This window comes from Trichosurus vulpecula, chromosome 4 (assembly GCF_011100635.1).
Source record: "Trichosurus vulpecula isolate mTriVul1 chromosome 4, mTriVul1.pri, whole genome shotgun sequence".
In the NCBI taxonomy this organism is placed as follows: domain Eukaryota; kingdom Metazoa; phylum Chordata; class Mammalia; order Diprotodontia; family Phalangeridae; genus Trichosurus; species Trichosurus vulpecula.
In genome coordinates, this window is record NC_050576.1 from 27,614,670 (window position 1) to 27,637,802 (window position 23,133).

The 23,133-nt window shown below is 47.2% G+C and overlaps 1 protein-coding gene across 1 annotated transcript; it reads right to left on the minus strand.

The window, feature by feature from the left end:
* Positions 1-1,161: 1,161 nt before the first annotated feature.
* On the minus strand, positions 1,162-20,817 carry SHISAL2A (shisa like 2A). The gene is made up of 3 exons (XM_036753818.1): positions 20,636-20,817; positions 3,714-3,853; positions 1,162-1,349 (listed from the first exon to the last, which is right to left on the minus strand). Exons 1-3 carry the CDS (start codon positions 20,815-20,817, stop codon positions 1,162-1,164), a joined length of 510 nt encoding a protein of 169 aa, XP_036609713.1.
* Positions 20,818-23,133: the final 2,316 nt, after the last annotated feature.

The window sequence follows — 23,133 nt, forward strand, 5'->3', positions numbered from 1 at the left end:
GGAGCTAGGGAAGGGAAGGAATAGCCTAGCTATTCCTAGCCTAGCTGTGACCCTTCTCTAGTTCTTCTCAAGGTAGAAGCTCAGTCTCGTGCTCTCCTTTAGCGGAGGGTAGGCTGGACCTCACAGATACCTATTTATTGCTTCCTCTGATCCACCCGTCTATGTTTAGACAATTCATGGGAGCAGACATACCTTCCTTGGGCACACACGTCTCAGACAGGTGGAAGGCAATGTCCAAGGGGAAGGCATGAGCAGCAGAGATGTATGTATTAGTCCCGGCTCCACCACTAGCACCCTGTGCAGTTTGCTGAAGTCACCTCTCTGGGCTTCAGTTTCCACACCTGTAAAACTGGATGGATGCTTTGGGTCAGCACTCCCTAAGGTCCTTTCTGGATCTGAGATGTGATCATTTCTGTCTGTTCTTTACTGAACTGAACTCTGTGGTTCTAACCATCCGTGGTTCTAACCATCCAAGCTCTGCAGGTTTGTGATTCTGTGGGATTCTTGGTCCTGGGGCCTGGTGGACAGGGCCCTGGGCAGTGTGGCTGGCGGGTAGAATGCTGGATTCATGGTCACCAAGATCCTGCCTCTGACACTGACTCATTATGCGCCCTTGGCCAAATGACTCAACTCCCCTGATCCTTCGTCTCCTCGTCTGTGAAATGGGGAATTCTGTAGTGCCCGTCTCAGCAGGCCGCTGTGAGGCTGAAATGGAAGGAAGGGGTTTTGTAAACTGTGACACGCTATAATGATGTTGCTGTTGATGGTGATGATGGTTAGCTGGGAACAGATGGACAGCCATTGCTGAATGGGCCGTAGGAGGAATTCCTTTATAGGCATGGGTTAAGCTACATGGGGACAGAGCAGACCACTTCCAACTCTAACAATCAGTGGTTCTGTGATATGGGGCAGCACAATTTCACCTTGGGATCAAACGGGACAGTCTTCCAGCTGGGACAGCAAGCAGGAGACAACACCCGTGAGAGACACATGGACAAACACCGAACATTTATTGGAACCACAGTGGCAACAAGTGGGGTGGGTGCACGTGGCCAGCAGAGGTCATGACCCAGCAGTAGACTTTGGACATGGTCGGTGGTGCAGAGACTATTGTGGGGGGGGGCAGTGAGGAGATGGGGCATAGCACCCTCTGAGCAGGCCTCAGGGGAGGCCCTGGACATCTGTAGTGGTCACCGTAGCAATGAAGCATTTCTGAAAGAGCCGGTCGGGGTCTGAGGCCTGTGGATCACAGTCTAGTCGGGGGTTCAAGAAATGCCTTCGGAGGCTATTGGGCCCCATGGCTCCCACACCACTCCGGCTGGACTCTTCCAAAGATGGGGGTTCTGGGTCTGAAAAAGACACAGCAAACCACATGTCAAAGTTACACGGTTGTGGGCAAGGCTCCTGTCCATCAGGGAACCTAGGAACTGTCCTTGGTCTCCATTGGTGTACAGACCTCCCACTCCAGGCACTACCCAGTCCCCCCTGCCATGCCCAATAGGTACAGCTGGACCTGGTACTTCCACATCTGGACTGGGGATGTGTAATGGAATTCAAACCTAGGTTTTCTAGACTCCAAGTCCAGTGCTTTCTACCCAATACATGAGACCCCACTTCTCAGCTCCCCTTCAGTTCCAAAACCTATAATTTTCCCTCTGTGTAGCCTGCCCCCTGATAATTCTCTCCCAGACTGAGATAACTTGGCTTTTTCTTCATCTTCCACCTTTATCTATGGGCTTGAAGCATCAGCCAGCTCAGGAGAAAGGCTGCGTATCAATCAATCAATTATTCAGTCAACCAACACACATCTACAGTATACCTGGCCCAGTGCTAGGCACTGGGGATACTGAGCCCCAAATGAAACAATTCCTGCCTACAAGGAGCTTATATTCTGTAGGGGGAGACAATGTGTCTACACATAACAGGAATGATCAGAGGAGGGCTCTGGTCTGCTGCACTGGGCAGCATGGAACTGGACATGTGTGCTCTGACACTTGGGAGATGGACATAGAAAATACATGCAAAATAAATGCCGGTTAGTTTGGGAAGGGAGAGGGGGGCACTCTCCTGCTTGTGGCCCTCTGCTCTTCAAACCTGTGCAGGGATTTGTATTTGGCCCTGTCTTCATCAACACTTTTTACCAAAAATTTGGATGAAGGCAGAGATGGCATGTTCATTAAATTTTCAGATTGCACAGAACTGGGAAGGAAAGCTCACCTGTTGCTGACAGAATTATGATCCCCAAAGATGTGGAATTGTGGCTCAAATGAATTAGATGAAATTTAGAGATAACTATAAAGATGGGTTTAAACTGTATGTTGAGTTTTTTTTCAGTCATGTCTAACTCTGTGAACCCCATTTGAGGTTTTCTTAGTAAAGATACCAGAGTGGTTTGCCATTTCCTTCTCCAGCTCATTTTACAGATGAGGAAACTGAGGCAAACAAGGTTAAGTGACTTGCCCAGGGTCACACAGCTAGTAAGCGCCTGAGGCTGGATTTGAACTCAGGAAGAGGAGTCTTCATGATTCCAGGCTTGGTGCTCTATCCACTATGCCATCTAGCTGCCCCTCAAACTGTACCCTTGGATTAAAAAAAAATCAATGACATTAAGTACATAAGATGTGGCACATCATGTAAAAAAGATCTGGGGGTTTTCATAAACCACAAGCTCAACAGGAGTTGACAGGGTGTCATGGTAGCTAAAAGAGTTTCTGAGATCTTTGATTGTATTGAGAGGTCCAGCATCCAGCAACAGAGGTGGCAGTCCCTCTGTGCTCCACCCTGGTCTGGCCATACCTAGAGTATTGTATTCAGTTCTGGGCACCACATTTTAGGAAGATTGTTGACCATCTAAAGTTGATCCGGAGGAGACCAATGTGAAAGGACTTGTGATCATCATTGTAGAAGGGGAGAGAACCAGGAATGTTTAGCCTGGAGAAGAGGAAAAAGTATCCGAAAGGCTGTAATTTGGGAAAAGGATCAGCCTTGGTCTGCTTGGCCCCAGATTAGATAGAACTAGAAGCAATGAGGAGAAACTATGAAAGGGAAGCTGGGGTGGGACATCCAGAAAAATTCCCTGTGGGTGGGAGCTACCCCAGAGTTGGAGGTGGGGGATGGGTTCTCCCCTCCTTGGAAGCCTTCCAGCAGAAACTGGAGACCACTTGGCAGGGACATGGTGCTGGGGACTCCTTGTATGTGGGGGTTAGGATGGCTGGATGCTGAGGAATTCTCATTTTCTGTGATTCTGTGCTGTGCATACCAGGTTAACTAGTCACAGGACCCTGGACAGATCACTCACGTCATCTTTCTGGGCTTCATCTACAAAGTGATGGGGTTGGAATAGATGATTTCTAAAGTCCCTTCCACTTCTAAATCTAAAATCCCATGGACCTCCTTGAGCTTCTGGTTTCCTCTCTGAAATGCAGCAGTTGGTTTAGATCAGGGTTTTTCAACATTTCAATGTTTTTTTGTGACCTTCCCCCATCTTGGCTGTCTGTCTGGTGGTCTTCCTCAGAATTGGAAGAGTTCCTAGGATGTTCCGTAAGAACATGCCTCCTAGAAGACATCTTTCCAAACTCAGTTTCAAGGCCTTTCTCATCTGGGTCACCCCCTTCTCCCATCCCCCACTAGCTCCTGCCGGTGCTGATAGGTGGGACCTTCCCCTCCCCAGTGCCCCAGACAGTGCTGCCGATGGTGGCCAAGGAACTTCTTACCTGTTGCCTGTAAGCTTAAGCCTGTGTCCAGTTTGGCAGGGGGCTTGGAGTTGATGAAGAGGTAACACAGCACACAGACAGTGATGACAAAAGCCAGGAGGACAACAGCAGCTATGGACAGGCCTACCAGGGCACCGATGCTGGAGAAAGAGGACCACAGGGGGCTGAGTGAAAGGCCTCAGCTCTCACAGGAGGCTGAGCAAGGAGAACCCCAGGCAGGACTTTGGTCCCTGCCCTATCATCCGGGTACTGTTTGACCTTCGGGCTGTGCCTTACTCATCTGCTCCCTTATGCACTGCCTGTCCCCATACCTGGAGCGCTCTTCTTCCTCACCTCAGCCCCCTGACTTCATTCAAGACTCAGGAGATTTTTCTTTTTTCCTAGCTTAATAAGTATTTGCTGACTGACTGAGCTACTGACTCTGGGCAATTGCTTCTATCCTCTGGGCCTCAGTTTATAAAGCTGCCCTGGGCTAGAAAAATGACTCACTGATTAGAATTGGATCTCGTGCATTTTCTAGATCAGTGTGGAGAAGAGATAGTGGGGAGCTAGGTTCCATGGCTTCCTCTTACTCCACCAAATTGACTCTGCTTCTGGGCCTCAGTTGCCTCATCTGTAAAGTAATCTGTATTCTATTAAATATGAGCGCTGGGAAGTTTGCAGCCAAAGTCCCTAGATTCCCCCAAAGTTTGCAAAGTTGCAGAGTTCTGAGGGAAGCCTTCAAGGGCCCTAGAGAAAGGGGAGCCGTCCAAACATTCCTGACTATGTGACCATGGGCAGCTTCCTTGGGGAGCCTCCTTTAAGCCATATTGGTCCATGGCAGTGACCCTGGGTTCCCAAAGACTCTGACAGTGGAACTCAAGCTCTAACCGACTGACAAGGGTTCAAATGCAGGCCTGGCAACAGGCCTGAGTGTCTGTCCTAGAGTAAGGGCAGGGAGGCTCGCCTCTAGAAGGTACCATGGATGAATTTTTTCAACCACAGTAACTCATGCTGGTTGTCTCTTGAAACCTTCAGGGGCCATGGAGGGAGCACTCCCATCAGTGAAACCTTTGTTCCCTGAGCTATGACAATAGTCAAACTTCTTTGTACTTCAGTTTTCCCATCCATGAAATGGAGATAAAAGTAGTCTGTCCTATTCACTATGCTAATACCATATCAATCAATCAATAAACAGTTTTCAAGTGCCTACTATGTGCTGGTCACTGTGCCAAGTGCCAGGAATACAAAAAGAGGCTAAAGACAGCCCCAGTCTCTGCCCTCGTGGAGCTTTTGGGCATCCTCTCCTGGGCATAAAGCAAAGCAAATCATTTCATTTTTGTCCCCTAGAACAGAGCCAACACCAGCGAGAAGACAAGGCAAAATCCTCATTTATCTTCTCCCTCCCAGCCCAGCAATCGGGGCCACATTTCCTAGCAACGAGAGGCAATGTGCTCATCTCAAGCACCCCCCACACAGTGCTCCCCTCCCCATCCACACAAGGCTGGGAGTCTGGAACAATCTAGGCAATACCTGCTTCCCACTTCAGAAAAGCACATTAGCCAAATGACAGCAGAACTCCCTGCATCTGGAGGCACTGGGTGATCATTCATTCAACCAGCACCTAGCTTGGTGCCCTCCACCAAGAAGGTCCCTACTTAGTAGTGATCGAATGAAACCAGAGGGAGGCAGCTCGGGATAGTGTCGCCCGGAATCGCAGGAAGTCTGAGCTGTACCTGCAGCTCTGCCATCATTTCACTCTTTTGTGACCTTGGGCAAAAACCCTCGAGTTTTCATTCAGATCGTACCTCCATTATCCACTTCAGAAGGTTGTGGGGAGGAGCAATGGAACCAGACGACTTCTTCCTAAAGTGGATAATGGACGGGATGTAGAAGAGGGAGTCCAGGATTATGGATCCACTCCTCTGTTGGCCACTTAAAGCTCTATCCTACCTTCCCAGTCTTACGATGCATCGCTCTCCTGCGGTCTGTCCCCCTGCTGTCCCTCCCATCTCTGTGCCTTTGTCCTGGCTTTTTTCCATGTTGTGTATTCACTTTTTCATCACCTGAGAATTCTTAATTACCTTTAAGGTTCATTCAACCCCCCACCAGGGGTTGAAGTCAGAGCTGTACTCCCAAGAGCTGATTGTTAAATTTTCAGTGCGAGATTTATACACATTGGAAATCAGCAAACGCTGCAAATCAGGGTTTGATTTATTGTTTTGCTGATTGTCTAGACTTAAAGAAAGTGAAGGAGAAAATGTTAACACTGCAAATTAAACCTGAAAGTGTGTGGTGCATACATCCCCCCTTCCCAGAGAGCTGGTTGTTAAACATATCCCAGTATACCACTGGATAAAGTTCTCCTTGATCTCCCCAATTGCTCATGCAATTCCAAGTCACTTTATATCCATTTTGAATATACTCATATGTGCCCATATCTCAGCAACTAAACTCCTCCCAAAGCCTTGCTTTATAGAGGGGACAAGTTAGATTTCCAGCTCACTACACTCTCCATCTGCAATTCTGCCTGGTCTCAACTCCACAGAACAAGATGCCTCCATGCTGGGCACTCCCTGGTATTCTCCCCTCTCCACTCTTTACCTTCCTTTTGTGTATTATATTCCCTGGTTCGATTGTAAGATACTTAAAGGCAGAGTGTCTTCCTTTTTCTTATCTGTATCCCCAGTGCTTAGCACCGTGCCTAACACATATCAGGTGCTTAATAAATGTTTATTGAATTGAAGGGACCATTTCATTTTAGTCTTTGAATTTCTAGCACCTGGCACACAGTAGACACATAATTAGTACTTGTTGATTTCTGGATTGATTAGGATTCAGAAGACCTGGGTTTAAATCCCAGTTCTGCTATTTACCATTTTGGGGTTTGTTTTTTTTTTATGTGGGGTCTCAATTTTCTCTTCCTTAACATGAAGGGCTTAAATAGATGGCTTCTAGGGTCCCTTCCAGCTCTGAACCCTGTGGTTCCTGGAGGGCGGTGGTCAGACATAAAACTGGAAGGGGAGAGTGGGGCCAGATGTTAGAAGGGAAGGGGAGAGGGTGTTGAAAAGAGAGCAAATTTGCAGGAACACTAGATTGGGGGTGGGTGTCTGTGACCCAGACACCTCAGTCTCCTTTCTAGTTCTAGCCCAGACTTCTATCCTGGAACCCAAGGTGGTCAGGCCCCAACCTTAATCCAGGAGCTGGAATCAGAATCCTCGATGATGACCCTGTGGTTGCACGTGTAACTCTCAGGATAGCATCTTTCTCCCCCAGATTGCAGCCCTTCTTTGTTACAGTCTTAGAGAAGAAATGTCTGAGTACGAAGCACGCAGCTAGCCTTTTCCAAGAAACCTTTCTTGAGCAGCCCACCTGCCTATGCTGCTCGTGCCCACCCTGCCAAATTACCTTGGATTTATTTTGACTGAATTTGTAGATAACTTTTCTGGGCAAGTGCTGACTCCTTGAGCTAAATATAAGCTCCTGAAGGGCAGGAAGTATTTAGTAAATAAATGTGTGTTGATTGAGCTAGTGGGAGCCAAGAAGCTTGGCCTACTGGATTGCCTTGGAGATCTGGGATCTCCATTTCCTGGAAAAATAGACTCTGGTTGTGACTATGATTGTTGTATGGGCTTTGACTTGGGAAAATCGCAGGATATTTAAGACCTTAGAGGCCACTGATTCCAACCCTGTCATTTAACAGATGGGAAGACTGAGGGGCACAGAAAGGAAGCGATTGGTTCAGAGAATGTTCCCATGGCACTCCTTCTTACTTCAATTGGTTACTGGCCAAGACTTGGCAATGCCTTCATCCATAAGGCCACAAATAGGTCCCAACTGAAGTGAGAGGGATTTCAGCTAGGTATAAAAAAGACTTTCATTTTGCTGAAAATTGGCACAAGCTAGCCAGATTGGTGCAGGACTATTTTCTCTGGGATTCTTAAAACAAGGCAGTATGATGTAATAATGGGCAGTGAGGGGATGCCCACAGTCAGGAAGACCGGAGTTCAAATCCAGACTCAAACACTTACTAGCTGTGTGACCCTGGGCAAGTCACTTTGCCGTGTTTGCCTCAGTTTCCTCATCTGTAAAATGAGCTGGAGGAGGAAATGGCAAACCACTCCAGTATCTTTGCCAAGAAAACCCTAAATGGGGTGAGGAAGAGTTGGACACGACTGGAAGGATTAACCAACAATGATGGAATGATACTAATGATAAGCAGCATTTCTCTAATGCTTCAAGCTTTTCAAAGCCCTTGACATATTATCTCATTTGAGTCTCACAACCTCATGATGTAGGTGCCATTATTATCTTCACAGATACAGATTACAGATTACAGATGGTAAAACTGAGGCCCAGAGAGGTCAAGTGACTTGCCCAGGTAGTAAATATGGGAGGCAAGATTTGAATTTAGGTCCTCCAGACTCCCACGTCCAACACTTTATCCACCATGCCACAGGATTTGGTGTCAAAAGATTTGTGCAAGTCACAACCTCTCTAGGCCTCAAATAAGCTAAGCAGTTGGTTGGGGTCCTTGCTCACCGGTAGGAGGAGAGAGAGCAGATGACCCCTGAGATTGTTTCTGGGTAGGGCTAGTCTTAGGCAGGGAGCCTAAGAACTGTTGCTGGATCTGGAAGAGACTGCCTGTCTGATGACTTAGATGAGCTTCAAAATCGAGTTCAATGCAGGCCTGGGGACAGCATGTTCCAAACAGTGGCAAATGTTCCTGGCTGAAAGAACATCTGCTTGGGAGGAAACGGGGAGGCCATTTAATTGCTGAAGCACCTAAAAGGAAGTGGCAGACAGTTGGAAGAGTCTGTCTCCCATCCCCCTCCCTCCCCACCCCCACCCCCCAGCCCTCCTGAGTGCCGTTCTTAGAAAGCCTTGCTGCTTGTCAGCTAATCCCTTCCAAGACATTCGCAGTTCTCCAGGCGGGGATCTGAACAGGAGACAGGGACGGACCCGTAAGACTGAGCGGGCCAAGATCAGGAAAAATGCATGGTTTTCTAGCTAATGTTCATAAATTCTGCAATCCTGGGTATGATGAGAAACTGCACTAACTTTCAAACATCGTTGAACTGAGTCACAGATATTTACCCGTCTTAACTGCTGAAAGGCTTCTATTATAATAAGCTCCTTGAGGACAGGGACTTCTCTTGCCAGTGCTTAGCAGTGTCCAGCACATAGTGGGAGCTTAATAAATGTTTATTGATAGATTGAATTGGTAATAAGGGAAGGTGGAAGGGGTGTCTTATAATAAGGTCAAATGTTAACCTTCCATAAGAGACCTCTCCTGATCCCTCCCCCCACCAATTTCTTTGTCTTTGTTTTTACATACATGTGTTGTGTTTATTTAAGTGGGTACAATGTTGTATCCTCCTAGTAAAATGTATCCTTGCAGAAAGCAGAAACTGTTTAGTGTTTCTTTGTATCCCCAGAGCTTAGCACTTGCCTGGCACATAATGCATAAAATAAATAATTGGCCATTGGTTTTGTTTCCCCAGGGTCAAGCTTTAAGGAAAGTCTGCGCAACTGAACTGACTTTAACCTAATTGAATGGAATTGATGTTCCTTTAAGATAAATGCAGATTCTACCTGACTACTCTCTCCCTGAGGACCCAGGAGGAAAGTTAATTAATGTCTTTGCAAAGAGCTCCTTAATGGAGTGTTTATGACCAAGAAGGAAAGGGGGAGAAGCTGCCAGCCCCAGGAGACCCTGGGCTGAGCCCTGAAGCCAAGAAGGGAACTCGGGACTTTACAGTTTGGTTGGTTTCCCCATCTGTAAAAGGGGCCATTCATTGTGAGGTCAGTGTGTGAGAGTGGATGTTTAAATGCTATGGAAAATATTGGGTGCTGTTATCAACTCCCTGGGGAGTTTCAGTGGAGCAGGAACCACCTTCCATAGCTTCCTGGGTTGGTGGTCCTGCAGCTTCTGTGTGAATACTTCCAGTAATGGGTCACTCACTATGTTACAAGGCAGCCCATTCTGCTGTGGGGCAGCTGGGGGGTGCAGGGGTAGAGCAGGGGAGTCCCTTCTGAATGAGCCTCCTTTTACTCATTGGTGCAAATTCTGCACCCCCTGACAGCTAGTCAATTTCTAGGATTACATTTGCCCTAGAAAGTGAGTGCCAAGTCCACATGACCAGACCCATTCTATACCCTGGCTCGCGCTCCTCCATCCCACATCTCCTGGCTGTCCCACTGGCATCTTCACCCATTCTGTCCCCTGGCTCCTGCTCCTTCATCCCACACCTCCTAGCTGTCCCACTGGCATCTTCAACCCAGTATGCCAATTGTTTCATTTTGTCTTTGCATCCCTGCCACTTAGCCTGGTATCTGGCATACAGTAGGGGCTTAATACGTGTTCTTTGGATCATTCAATTGCTTAAAACACCCTTCAAAAGCCCAACCTGGTCCCCTCCTCCCCATTTCTCTGGTTCCTTGTCTCCCCACCTGTTCCAGTCCTGCCCCTCCCCCTCCCCTCCACCCTCATCCAATGGTTGCTAAGTCCCAGCGTTTCCAGTTCTTTTAGATTGGAACCTTTTCTTTGGTCACAAGGCCAGTCTCCTAGTTTAGGTCTACATAGCCTCTCATTGCGGCCGTAGCCTCTGAACCATCAGCCTCCCTGCCTCCCATCTCTCCTTTGTTCAGTTTACTTATCGTCCAGCTCCCTAAGTCATGCTCCTCACACCCCAGGTCCAACTATGTTATTCCCCTGCTCAAGAATTTTCAGTTCCTATCGCCTACAGGATTAAAAATAGAAATTCCTTAGCCTGGCATTCAACATCCTCCATAACCTGATTCCAACAGACCTTTCTTGTTTCATCTTTCCCCCCTCCTATATCTTCCAGGCTGTTTCCTCATCTTGCCTTGCCATCCCTCCCCTCTATGATTTCATGGGGACATTTCCCAAACTTCAAACATGTTTCTTCCTCTTCCCTGCCTGTCACAGTCCTTCTTTCCCTTCAATTTCTGGCTCAGGAACCTCTTCTTCTAGGAAGCCTTCCCTGATTTCCCTTATTGATGGCTTGTCTTCCTTCCTCAATTTTCCCTCAAGCACCTTGTCTAGGTTTTTTCCTTCCCCATCATCATGGTGGATCTTGTAGAATTTTGGTGTGCCCATGTTAGACTGCATTCTCCCCCTGCCAGCTCTGAGGGCAAAGACTTCATTTTTTAATCTTCATGCCTCTGGCCCCAAGCACAAGGTCTGTGGCCCAAGATTAATTTATGTGAGACTGAAAGACAGACGGGTTGTGGAGTGGGAAGGGGGCCATTAGCATGTGCTTCTATCTCTGACTGCTCATAACCTACCTTGCCTGGGGCAAGCGCCAGGCAAAGCCCTCAGAAAGACCCTTGAAGGATGATTTTCAGGTGTAAGGGGCCGTACTCTTCAGGGCCCAAGAGGCTAAGAGGGCTAAGGGGCATTTCCCCATTATTCCCATGAAGCAGCTGCATTTGCCCCAAACATGTGAAAGACTCTGCAGTGGGTGATGGTTAAGGGTCATGGTAGGGGTGGGAGAGGGGAGCATCAGAGAAGTGGATGATTAAGAGGAAGACAGAAGAAAGACAATCAGATGAGCATCTCATCCCTTGTGCTACTTTGATAGCCTCACTTAATAGAATGACAAGACCAACAGGGACCTTCAACATGACCTTTTCTCAGGACAATCCCATTGCCCCACTAGCTGGTCTCCATCTGCCGCTTCTTCCATCTATCCTTCACAGCCCCTCAAGTCATCACCCCAGCCTAAAGGGGGAGGCAGGAAATTCCCCGTTCCTGGAGGTCTGCGAACAAAGGCTGGGTGACCACTTGTCAGGAGTATTGAGGGAGGGTTCTTGTCCAGACACGGATCAGATTAGACAGCTCACAAGGTCCTTCTGAATCTAAAGTTCTGTGATTTGTGTTTATTCTGAGCTCAGGTCCCCTGGCCTAGAATTTGCCATGACTATCTCAACAACCCCACCTCTGGGGGACCTTGTTGCCCCATAATGTTCCCATGAGCTCAGCAGCACAAGTGTCATTAACCCCACCTTACAGATGAGGAAACTGAGGCCTATAGAGGGAAGTAACTTGCTCAAGGTCACACAAGTAGGTAGTGAGTGGCTGAGTCAGGATGGCTGGGCCAACACTCAATGCACTTTACATTATCTCAAGCTGGATACAATCAGGCCCTGTGAAGCTTCCACTTCAGCAGATGTTGTAGGTCATAGAAGGGATTCTTGTTTGGATAAGGCTTAAATTAGGAGGCTGCCAAGATCTTTTCCAACTCTGAGATTTGGAATCCTGGGTTTCCTAACGTCTGGACAAGCCATTCCTCGGCTCCAAAGCAGTGAAAGCCAGCAGGACCCTCAGTAGCCAAATATCTGATCCAACCAGTGAGTGACTGAGCAAGAAGCTGAGCTGACCCAGAATCACAGAATCTCCGAGCTGGGAGGCAACACTGTGACCCTCACAAGCCTAAGCAGTACCCGAATGGGAATCCCCCTAGAACAGACCCCAAAAGAGATCAGCTGCCTTTTCCTGAAGACCTCTAAGGATGGAGACCTTTTCCCCACCCCATCCCACAGACCATCAAACCCTGAGGGAGCTCATATTGTTTGAAGGCACATTGTCCTCCCCCCAAGTCCCCAGGCAGCCCATCCCAGCCCAAGGTAGCTCACACTGTCATGACACCCCCTCCGCCTGCAGCCCATCCCTGAGGCAGCTCACATGGTCAGGAACTCTCCCTACCCAGCCCTGCAATTGGCCCATCCCACCCTGAGGCAGCTCATATTGTCAGGAGGCACTCTGTCCTCCCCCCAAGTCCCCCAGCAGCCTACCCTACCTTGAGGAGCTCACACTGTCAGGAACCATCCCCGCCAAGTCTCCCAATTGGCCCATCCCACCCCAAGGCAGCTCACATCATCAGGAACTTCTTCTTGACATCAAGCCTCAACCCACTGCCTCCTTGTATTTCATTGCCTGAGTTTTGCCCTCTGGGGCCAAGCAGAACCAGTCTAAGACCTCTCTGACAGACAGCCCTTCAGATACATGGAAGCAGCTCTCATGTTTCCCCAAGACTTGGCTTTTCCCAATTAAACCTCCTTGGATTCTTCAACAACCCCCACATGGCATGAAGTTACCACCCTGGTTACACCCCTTTTGATACTTTCCAGCCTAGCAATGCCATCCCTAAATATGATGCCCAGAACTGAGAGGACATGAGTAGAAGGCCAGACTTGGAATCAGAAAGACACCTGACACTTAGCTAGCTTGATGACTGAGGGCAAGTCCATTTGAGTCTCAGTTTCTTAATCTGTCAAATGGGATAATAATGCCTGTAGCCTTGACCTTTCAGGGTTGTTGTGAGGCTCCATTGAAATCATGGATAGGCGGTGCTTTACACGTATTAAAAAGCTATACGAGGTGTTCCAAGGTGGCTGAGCGGTGCAGGGGATAGAGTACCTGTCCTGGAGCCAGGAGAACCTGAGTGCAAATTTGGCCTCAGATACTGACTCACTGTGTGACCCTGGGGAAGTCACTTAAACCATTTGCCTCAGTTTCTTCACATGTAAAATGAACTGGAGAAGGAAATGGCAAAGCACTCCTGTCTTTGCCAAGAAAACCCCAAATGGGGTCACAGAGAGTCAGACATGACTGAGACAACTCAATAACAACAAAAACAAGGTGTCCCAAAAAGTCTCAATTCATTTCTATGCTTTAACAGACTTTTGGGACATCCCATATAACTGTCAGTTACTATTCACTGAATAGAATTCAGCGATCTGGAGGCCAATGCAGGAATTTGTTTTGTTTGACTGAGAGTATACGTTTCTTTTCTTGTTTTTTTTTTCCCGTGGGGTAAGGTAGGAGAGAAAGAGAAAACATATTTTTGACCATTGAAAAAATTAAAATTTCAAAAGTGACTTGGCATGATCACTGATCCAGCTCTGGACTGACACAGCAGAGGACAGTAGGACTGTCGGTCACCTCTTTATTCCTGGAAGTCACACCTTTCTTCATGCAGCTTTCTCGGCCACCAGGCATACTGTTGACTCATCCTCGTGGTCCACCTAACCTCAGAGATTGTTTTTGGATGATTTGCTGGGTGGCCATCCATGCCTCCCCAAGCTGGTACTTGTGAAATGGATTATTTGTACTAGTAAAGAGTAAGACTTTACATTTATCGATATTCAATTTCTTTATGTTAGCTTTAGCCCAGTGGTCCATCCAACCTGTCAGATTCTTTTAGATTTAGCATCTGTCTGTTCTGCTATCCCCTCCAACTTGGTGCCATCTTCTCAGTAGAGGAGCATGTGGCATGGTTCCATGGAGAAAGCATCAGACTTGGAGTCAGGAGGGTCTACATTTCACTCCCAACACCAACACTTCTTGGTTGAGTGACCATGGCTCCTCACTCAGCTGAATCTCAGTTTCTTCATTTGTAAAGTGGGGATAGGTACCTGTTGTACCTACCTCAGAAGGTTAATAGGAAGGTCAAATGAAACACTGTATGTAAAGCTCTTTGCACACCTTAAAAAGCACTCATAAATGTCAGTTATCTATACCAAAGAGATCAAAGACAGAGGAAAAGGACCTATCTGGACAAACATTTATAGCAGTTCTTTTTGTAATGGTAAAGAATTGGAAATTGAGGAGATGCACATCAATTGGGGAATGACTGATAAAGTATATGAATGTGATGGAAGATGATTGTGCTATGAGATGATGAAGAGGGTGACTTCGGAGAAACCTGGGAAGACTTGTATGAACTGATGCAACACGAAGTGACCAGGTAGGGACAATGACATATACAATAATGACAACATTGTGAGGACGAGTAGCTTTGAAAGACTCAAGAGCTCTGATCGACGCCCTGATCACTCACCGCCAACCAGAGGACCTTTGATGAAGCATGTTTCGCACTTCCTGACAGAGGGGGTGGACTCACGGTGTAGAATTGGGCGTATACCTTTTGGACACAGCCGATGTGGGAATTTGTTCTCTTTGACTGCATATTTGTTACAAGGGTTTTTCTTTTCTTTTCCTTTCTTTTTCAATGCGAGGGGGTGGAAGAGAAAGAAAATAGATTTTTGACCATTGAAAAAAGTTAAAGTTGAAAAAGTTACTTCACATTATTCCTACTGCTACGAATAGCTAGTATTTACGTGGCACTTTAAAAATAAATGATAATAATAGCTAACATTTATATAATGCTTACTGTGTTCCAGGCACTATGATAAGTTCTTTAAAATTACTATCTTATTCGATATTCACAACAACCCTGGGAGGTAGGTGCTATTATTATCCCATTTACAGATGAGTAACCTGAGGCTGAAAGAATTTAAGTGACTTACTGAGGGTTGTATATACTAGCTATTAAAAATCTGAGGCAGGATTTAAATTCAGATCTTCCTGACTCCAAGTTTATTGCCTCAGCCATTGGATCATCCAGCTGTTTCCCATCTCTATCATTCATCCAAATCACTGTCAAAAATGTTGAGTAACACAGGGACAAGTAATATCCATAGGGTACTCCACTGCAGCTTTCCATCCAATCTGAATCAAACCATTAGCGGCTACTCTTTGGATCTGGCCATTCAACCTAATACAAATCCGCTTAACTATATATTTTCAGTCTAGGCCACATCTCCACATCTTTCCACAAGGACAATATGAGAGACTTCATTAAATATTTTGCTAAAACCCAGGCAAAGTATATTTACAGCCTTCTTCTCTATTGGATAAAATGCATGTGCCCTAGTGTAGCACTTAAGACCCTCGATCATCTTTCTCCAGCCTGCTTTTTGCCCTTCTTTCCCTCCATTTGCCTTCATGCACTCTACATTCCAGCCTTAATGGACTCCATGTGCTTGTGAAGGCCACTCCTTTCACCCTTCTTCATGTCTTTAATGCATTCCCTTCTCAGTTGCCTCTTGACACACATGTCCTTCAGCCTCAAGAAGGCCCAGCTCAGACAATGGCAGTCATGGCTTACAGTAGGCATTTAATAAATATTCACTAATTGAACTTCATCTAACCCTTTCATGGAAGGCCCAGAGAGGGTGAAGAATTTATCCAAGATCATATATTATTGGTCAACACCTCCAAGACCAATTTAAAATATGTGCTTGTATTTCTTTATCCTAACCAAAATACGCACCCCCCCTCCATTTAAAAAACTGCACCTCCATTCTCTGGGTTATGTATTTGGCATTAACATGAATCTTTATAAGGAGATGTACACAGAGGGTGGATGGGGGAAGGCCAGGGAGACTGGATTCAAAGGATCATAGATTGGGAGCTGTGAAAGGGGCTTTCAAGGCCACTTAGGATAACTCTCATTTTACAGGTGAGGAAACTGAGGTCCAGAAAAATGAAGAGATTTGCCCCAAGTTACCCAGTCATTAAGTATCTGAGGTGGGATTTGAACCAAGATTTTCCTGCTCCAAGTCCAATAGTTGTCTATCCATTATGCCATGCCCTTCCAATTTTGGGAATTAATTTCCAAACCTTTCATTCATTCAACAAGTGCTTATTAAGTACCTGTGGTAGGTGCTAAAAATACAAAGGAAAAAAAGAAAGAAAGAAAGAAAGAAAGAAAGAAAGAAAGAAAGAAAGGAAGGAAGGAAGGAAGGAAGAAAGAAAGAAAAAAGAAAGAATGGAAGGAAAGAAAGAAGGAAAGAAAGAAAAAAGAAAGGAAGCAAGAAAGAAAGAAGAAAGAGGGAAGGAAGGAAGAAGGAAAGTGATGAAGAAGGAAAGCAATGAAGAAGGAAAGAAAGGAAGGTAGAAAGAAAAAAGAAGGAAATAGGAAGGAGGGAAGGAAAGGAGGAAGAAAAAGACAGGGAGAGGGGAAGGAAGGAAGAAAACAAGAAAGCCTTCTTGCCCTTGAGAAACTTACATTCTGTCCAGAGGAAACCACAGGTACACAATAAACATAGAATACATACAAAGTAATTGGGGGGGGGGGGGTTGGGACTTGTAATTGAAGGTGTACAGGAGGCAGGATTAAGCTAGCCTCATATATAAGGGGGGGATTTGAGCTAATCTTTGAAGGAAGTTTGAGATTCTAACTCAACAAACGTTTATTATTTGAGAATTGTAGAGTTAATTAGCTTTCTAGACTAAGAAAATAATAATCATAGCTAACATTTATGTAGTACTTTATAAATGATTATCTCCTTGGATCCTCACAACAACCTTGGGAATCAAGTGCAATTATGACCCACATTTTACACGTGAGAGAACTGAAGCAGACAGAGGTTAAGTGACTTGCCCAGGGTCACACAGCTAGTAAGCATCTGAGGCCACATTTGAACTCAGGGCTTCCTGACTCCAGGCTCAGATCTCTATCCACTTCACCACCTGGCTGCCCCAGATTCCATTATTTCATTTCATAAATACAATCACAAAAATTTACCCAATACCTACTATGTGCCAGATGTAGTGCTAGGCATTGGGAATTCAAAGACAAAAGCCCCCACCCCCAAGGAAGTGACGGTCCTGCTGATTTCTGCTCTGGTTAGGCCCACCTTGCAATCTTGTGTCACTTTCTGGGAGCCATGTTTTCAAATGGATTTCTACAGACAAACTAGAATGGGTCTGGAGGAAGGTGGGGACTAGAAACCAAGCTATATTAAAGAGATTAAAGGTCTCAGGGATGCCCAGCCTGGAGGCCAGAAGCATGAGTAGGTGGGTAGGCGAGGGCATAGTTGCTATATTGGAGCCCAGTCCAGCAGAAGGAATGCCAGATTTAGTCAGAAGATGGGATCTGAAACTTGGCTTTGGTCCACTAGCTGTATGACTTTGGCTAAGATAGGCCTTGTGGGTTGGCCCAGATGGTCTTTGGGGTCTTTTTGAGCTCTAAAGCTGTGACTCTTATCATCCCATCTACAGGGGGATCATGTGAACAAGGTGTAACATTCATTCTGCTGGGTTCCAGGGCGGAGGAGGGGATAGGTGGGGTGGAGGAGAATGGCTCAATTCAGAATCAGATAACTTCTACTGAATTCCACAAATATTTACTAAACACCTACTATGTGCCAGGCACTGGGCTGCAAAGATGTTCAACAGTCCTTGTCCTCAAGAAGCTCACATTCTACAGGAGGAGACAGTGTTCATACAAAGATAATACAAGGGAATTGAAGAGGACCAGAGCCTTAACAGCCAGGAAAGTGGAAGGTGATGAAGCTGGTGGCATCTAAGTTGAGCCTTGATGGAAGCCAGGAGTGGATGGAGATGAGAGATGGAGCCTCAAATTCAAGGAACACATAGTTATCCAGATTGGCTGAAATGTGGATTGTGTCAAAAAGAAAAGCACAAAAGGAAGCTTCGTGTGTATGTGTGTGTGTGTGTGTGTGTTTGTTTGTGTGTAACCAGATTGTGGGAGGCCTTCAAATCCCGGGCTTAGGAGTTTGAATCTTAGCCTAGAGGCAACAGGGAGTCACTAAGATTTTTGAGTAGGGGATCAACAGATGCAGATCAATATTTTAGGAATATTACTTTGACAGATGAGTCAAGGATGGATCAGAGATGGGGAGAGGATGGAGGCATAGAGAAGAATTAGGAAGCTATTGCAATATTCCAGGAAAGAGAGGGTGAAGGACTCAGCTGATGGTGAGGGTGGTGGCTGTGAGCCAAGAAAAGGGAATAAATGGAAACATTATTGAAGGGGATTTGATAGGAGCTTGCAACTGATTGGATCTGGGAATGAGGGAGGGGGAAAGGTAAAGGGTGACTCTGAGGTTGGAAATCTGGGACCTTCCATAGAAATGGGGAAGTTAGGGAGAGGGGTGGATCTTGGGAGGAAGATAATGAGTTCCCTTTTGGACATGTTGGGTTTGAGATGCCTAAGGAACATGGAGGGGATGTCCGGCAGGAGTATCAGGAGAGAAGCTTGGGCTGGCTATGTGGTTTGGGGAGTCATTGGCATAGAGATGATAGTCAAACCCATAGGATCTCCATGCTGCTGATAATATCACTCCCCCCACCCTCAATGGTCCAACATTTTCATGTTTGATTTTTACAGCAATCTTGTAGGGTGGGTAAGACAAGTATGATTTGTTTGATGGATGGGGGAAATGGTGACACAGGAAGATTAAGTGCCTGGAGAAAGCTCACATATCAAGTTGTTGACAGAGCTGAGACAAGAATCTAGAGTCAGTGGTACAATTGACTTGAAGTCAGCAAAATCTGGATTCAAATCCTGACTCAAACATTTACTAGCTGTGTGACCCTGGGGAAGTCACTTTAACCTCTTTATGCCTCAGTTTCCCCATCTGTAAAACAAAGGGATGGGAACCGATGGCCCCAAAGGTCCTTTCTAGTTCTAAATCTATGATCCTATGATTTCCAGATTCCTCATTCATTATTCTTTCTGGATACACTTCAACAAAGTTATTGAGAGTGGGGCTAACCGAGTCACTTCCCTGCTCTGCCTGTTTCCTCTATAACCAAAACAGACTAACCTGGCTGAAGTCAGTACCTAGAATCCACAGCAGGGATGGTGGATGCTTGGTTGACTCAGTGGAATGAATGAATGGATTCCCAGGAGGAAATAACAAACCTGACTATAGGGGTCATTTTGCAAGTGTCCAAAGTTATAAAACCAAACAGCGCCACCAGATCGCCACTAGAATCATCTGCATTTGCATAGGGCTTCTTTGCCTGCTGCCAGCTTTCCCAGCTATTTGAACCTCACCTGGGAGGAACTTTGAGGCAGGTACTATTCTCCCCATTTGAAAGATAAAAAGTGAACCCCCACTTCCTTCAGTGGGAAACCCAGTGATGAAGTGGAAAGAATACTCAGCTCCAAATCACGAGCCTGGGGTCTTGTCCTGGCTCTGCTACTGACTCACTGGATCGCCTTGGACAGGTCCCTTTGGCTTTCTGGGCCTCAGTTTCTCTACCTGTAAAGGAAGGGGTTGGGCTAGATGGTGTCCAAGGTCCCTCCCAGCTTCGATATTCTGAGTCCGAGATTGATTGACTCACACATGAGTTTGTGGTGGAGCCAAACCTGGAATCTTGGCTCCTGCCCGTGCTCCCTGGAGGGAGTTAGTTAGGGTTTGGGTTTGAATTCAGTCAGATTAGTCTGGTGAGCTTTCTCAGCAGCCAGGAAAAGGAAGGTGGGGAATGTTTAGGTTTTGGCTTTATGTCCCCAACCCCCACTTAGCACAGTGTCTGGCACACTGTAAGCATTTAAGAAATATTTGTTGAGTTCATGAAAGAGGAACAGAAGAAGAGCAGGAGAGAAGAAAGAAAAGGAAGGAGGGTGTCAGGAAAGAAGAGAAGCAAGGACAAAAGAAAGAAGGAGGGAATGAAAGCAAGAAGGAAAAGAAAGTGAAGATGAAAGAAAGGAAGGTAAGAAAGGCTAGGAAGGAAGGAGGAAAGAAAGTGGAGAGTGTGGCAAAGAGGGAAGGAAGAAAATAGGGGGCTAGGGAAGGGAGGGAAGAAAGAAGTCAGAGAGTGTGGTAAGAAAGGAAAGGAAGGAAGGAGGGAAGAAAAAAGGGTAGGAGAGAGAAAGGAAAAGAAAGAAGGATAGAAAGAAAAGAGGGAAGAAGAGAGGGAAGGAAGGGCAGAAAGATGGGAGGGAAGGCAGGGAAGGAGGGCAGAAAGAAAGGAAGGAGCAAAGGAAGAAAGATGGGAAAGGAAGGAAAGAAGGAACAGGGAAAGAGGGAGGAAAGAAGGGAAAGGGAAGAAGGAGGGAAGGGAAGAAAAAGAAGGATGGAGGGAAGAAGGGAGGAGGGAAGGAGGAAAAGGAGGGAGAAGGGGAGGGAAAGGAAGGATAAAGGAAGGAGGGCAGAAAGAAGGGAAGGAGGGTAGTAGGAATAGAAAGATGGAGTGAAGAAGGAATGAAGAAAGGAGGGAAGAAGAAAAGTAAGGCAGAGAGTGAGGGCAAAGGGGAGAGGGAAGGGAAGGAGGCAGGGCAGAAGCTGGAGAGCGCAGCTGGCCAGCTGGGCCTCACCTGAGCCACCACATGTAGCGGTGCTCGTAGGGGAAGAAACTGTGAGGGTCGTCGCAGCAGTAGCGGTGGTCCTGGAAGCCGCAGCAGTAGACAGCGGCCGCCTCGCCGCCTGGTCCCGGGCAGCTGAAGCCGCTCACCAGCTCCTTGGCGGCGTTCAGGTAGCTGCTACACGAGCCGCTCATTGCGCGCAGTTCAGCGTTGACCCGGCTGGGGCCGGACTAACGGGAGGACTGCCTGGCGGATGGACGCGCCCTGCGGTCAGCCAGCCGCGAGTCGGGTGCGCCCTGGGGGGGGGGGGGGTCCTGGAGAGCTAGGGAAGAACCGGCAGGGTCCCTTCGGACTGAGCCTCTGCGCGGCCTGCGGCTGGGGGTGGGAGCTCCCGGAGTGGAGGCTCTCCGAGTCTGACCTACGGCACCCCAGCTCAGGGGCTTGGGCCTCAGGGCGGCGGGCTGTTTCTGGCTCAGGGCTCCTTTTTTCCCAGACCAGGAGCCTCTGCTTCTCCAGTCCCTGGGTCCTGTCCTCCAACCTCGGGGCTCCAAGCTTGGGAGATCCCCGGGCTCGGCGCACACTGGGCTCAAGGAAGATGTGGGAGAGAAGCGGGGACCCAGTCAGAGCGGCTGCCTACGGGGGGGACTTGTTTGGAGAGGAAAAGGAAGAAGGAAAATGGGAGGGAGGAGAGAAAGAGGGAGGGAACTGAGATAACTTGGGGACAATGGGCGAGGTGTGGGAAAAGGGAATAAAAGCAGGGAATGTTAGAGCTGGCAGACCTGAGTGGCCCTCTAGCGTAATCCCTCATTATACAGAAAAAGAAACTGAGGCCCCGAAAGAAACGGGAAGGGGCAAGGGGCTAAAACCCTGGCCGCTGACTCCCAGGCTAGTGTTCTTTGCCCTGAAAAGGTAGGAACGAGTGAGTGTGGTGGGGGTGGGGGAGGAGTAGAAGGCATAGAAAATAGAGAAAAGGAAGAGGCCAAAGGAAAAGTGGTGGTGGGGGGCGGGGAGATTGGGGAGGGAATTCAATTCCCCTACCATTCATTGAGAGCCTGCTGTTGTACATTCGAGGCCCTGTGCCAGGTACTGGGATGGAAAAAATTAGGTAGACCCTTCCCTGCCTCCTCCTCCCCGCCCCTCCTCCCCCCGGTCCCCCCCACTCCCCGCAGCTCCCAGTCTGATAGTCCAACAGTAGAAAGAGAAGTGTATGTGTCCAGGCAACATGGCAGGCTGGGGGCCATGGGGAAGAGAACAGCAAAGCAACCTGAGGTTCATGGGATCTCCATCTGGGACGGACCACAGAGAGAATCTTCTCCATTTTATAGAGGACAGCCCAGAGAAAAGAAGGAATTTGGCAAGGACCACACAGCCAGATGTAGCAGAGCAAAGATGAGAAGCAGGGGGCTTCTGCTTCTTCACTTTGTGCCCCTTCTTCAAGACTGGGCTTTCATTCAATTAAGGGCATTTCTTAAACACTTTCTGTACTGGGTCCTCTGCTCAGCACTGGAAAGGCTACAGAGAAGATACCATTCCTTCCCGGAACTTATGGTGAAGGGCTGGGAGTGGGGAGGTAAGACATAAGTCAGATGACCAAATATTTCACATGCATGGTTGTTGTGCACTGAATGTGTCAGATGGGCAACATGGGATAGTGAAAAGAACTTTGGACCAGGAGTCAAGAGGCTCCAGTTCAATGACTGTCTTGCTACTGGTGTAATGTTTGGGGAAGTCACAACCTTTTTTGGGCTTCAGATTTCCCATCTGTCAAATGGGGGTGTGTGAGTTTGAACTAAATGACCTAGACTCCTTCCAGATCCAAAAAAATGGAATAGTCTGCTGTGAGAGGTAGTGAGCTCCCACATATTGGAGGGATTCAAGCAGAGGATGGATAATTTTTTTTTGTTGGAGGATAATCTATATCAACAAGCATGTATCAAATGTTTACCAGATCATTGGATTAAACAAAAAAAGCAAAAACCTAATGCAGTCCCTGCCCTCGGGGGGCTTACGTTCTAGAGGGGAAGAAAACACATATATAAATTGATACAGAGTAGATACGAGGTAACAGTAAAAGAACTAGCAGATGGAGTTAAGAGGGAAGGCCTCTTGAAGAACGTGGGGTTTTAAATGAGTCTTGATGGAAGCCACAGGTTCTAAAAGGTGAAGGGAGGAGAGAGGGCATTCCAGGCATGCAGAACAGCCAATGCAAAGTCCCAGAGGTGGGAGATGGGACATCTTGTGTGAGAACAGTAACTAGGCTAGGATAGCTGAGTCCTAGATCCCATGGAGGGAAGGAAAGTCCAAGGAACCTGAAAAGGCAAGAAGGAAGCGTTTGAAATGCTGAACACAGGAGTTTATATTTTATCCTGGAGATAATAGGGAATGACTGAGGTTTATTGATCAAGGAGAGGGTGACATGGTCAGATTAATGTGGGGTGGATAGAATCTAATGCCTCAGAGAGGTCAAGAGGAGGAGAATTGAGGAAAGACCATTAGATCGGGCAAGGAAG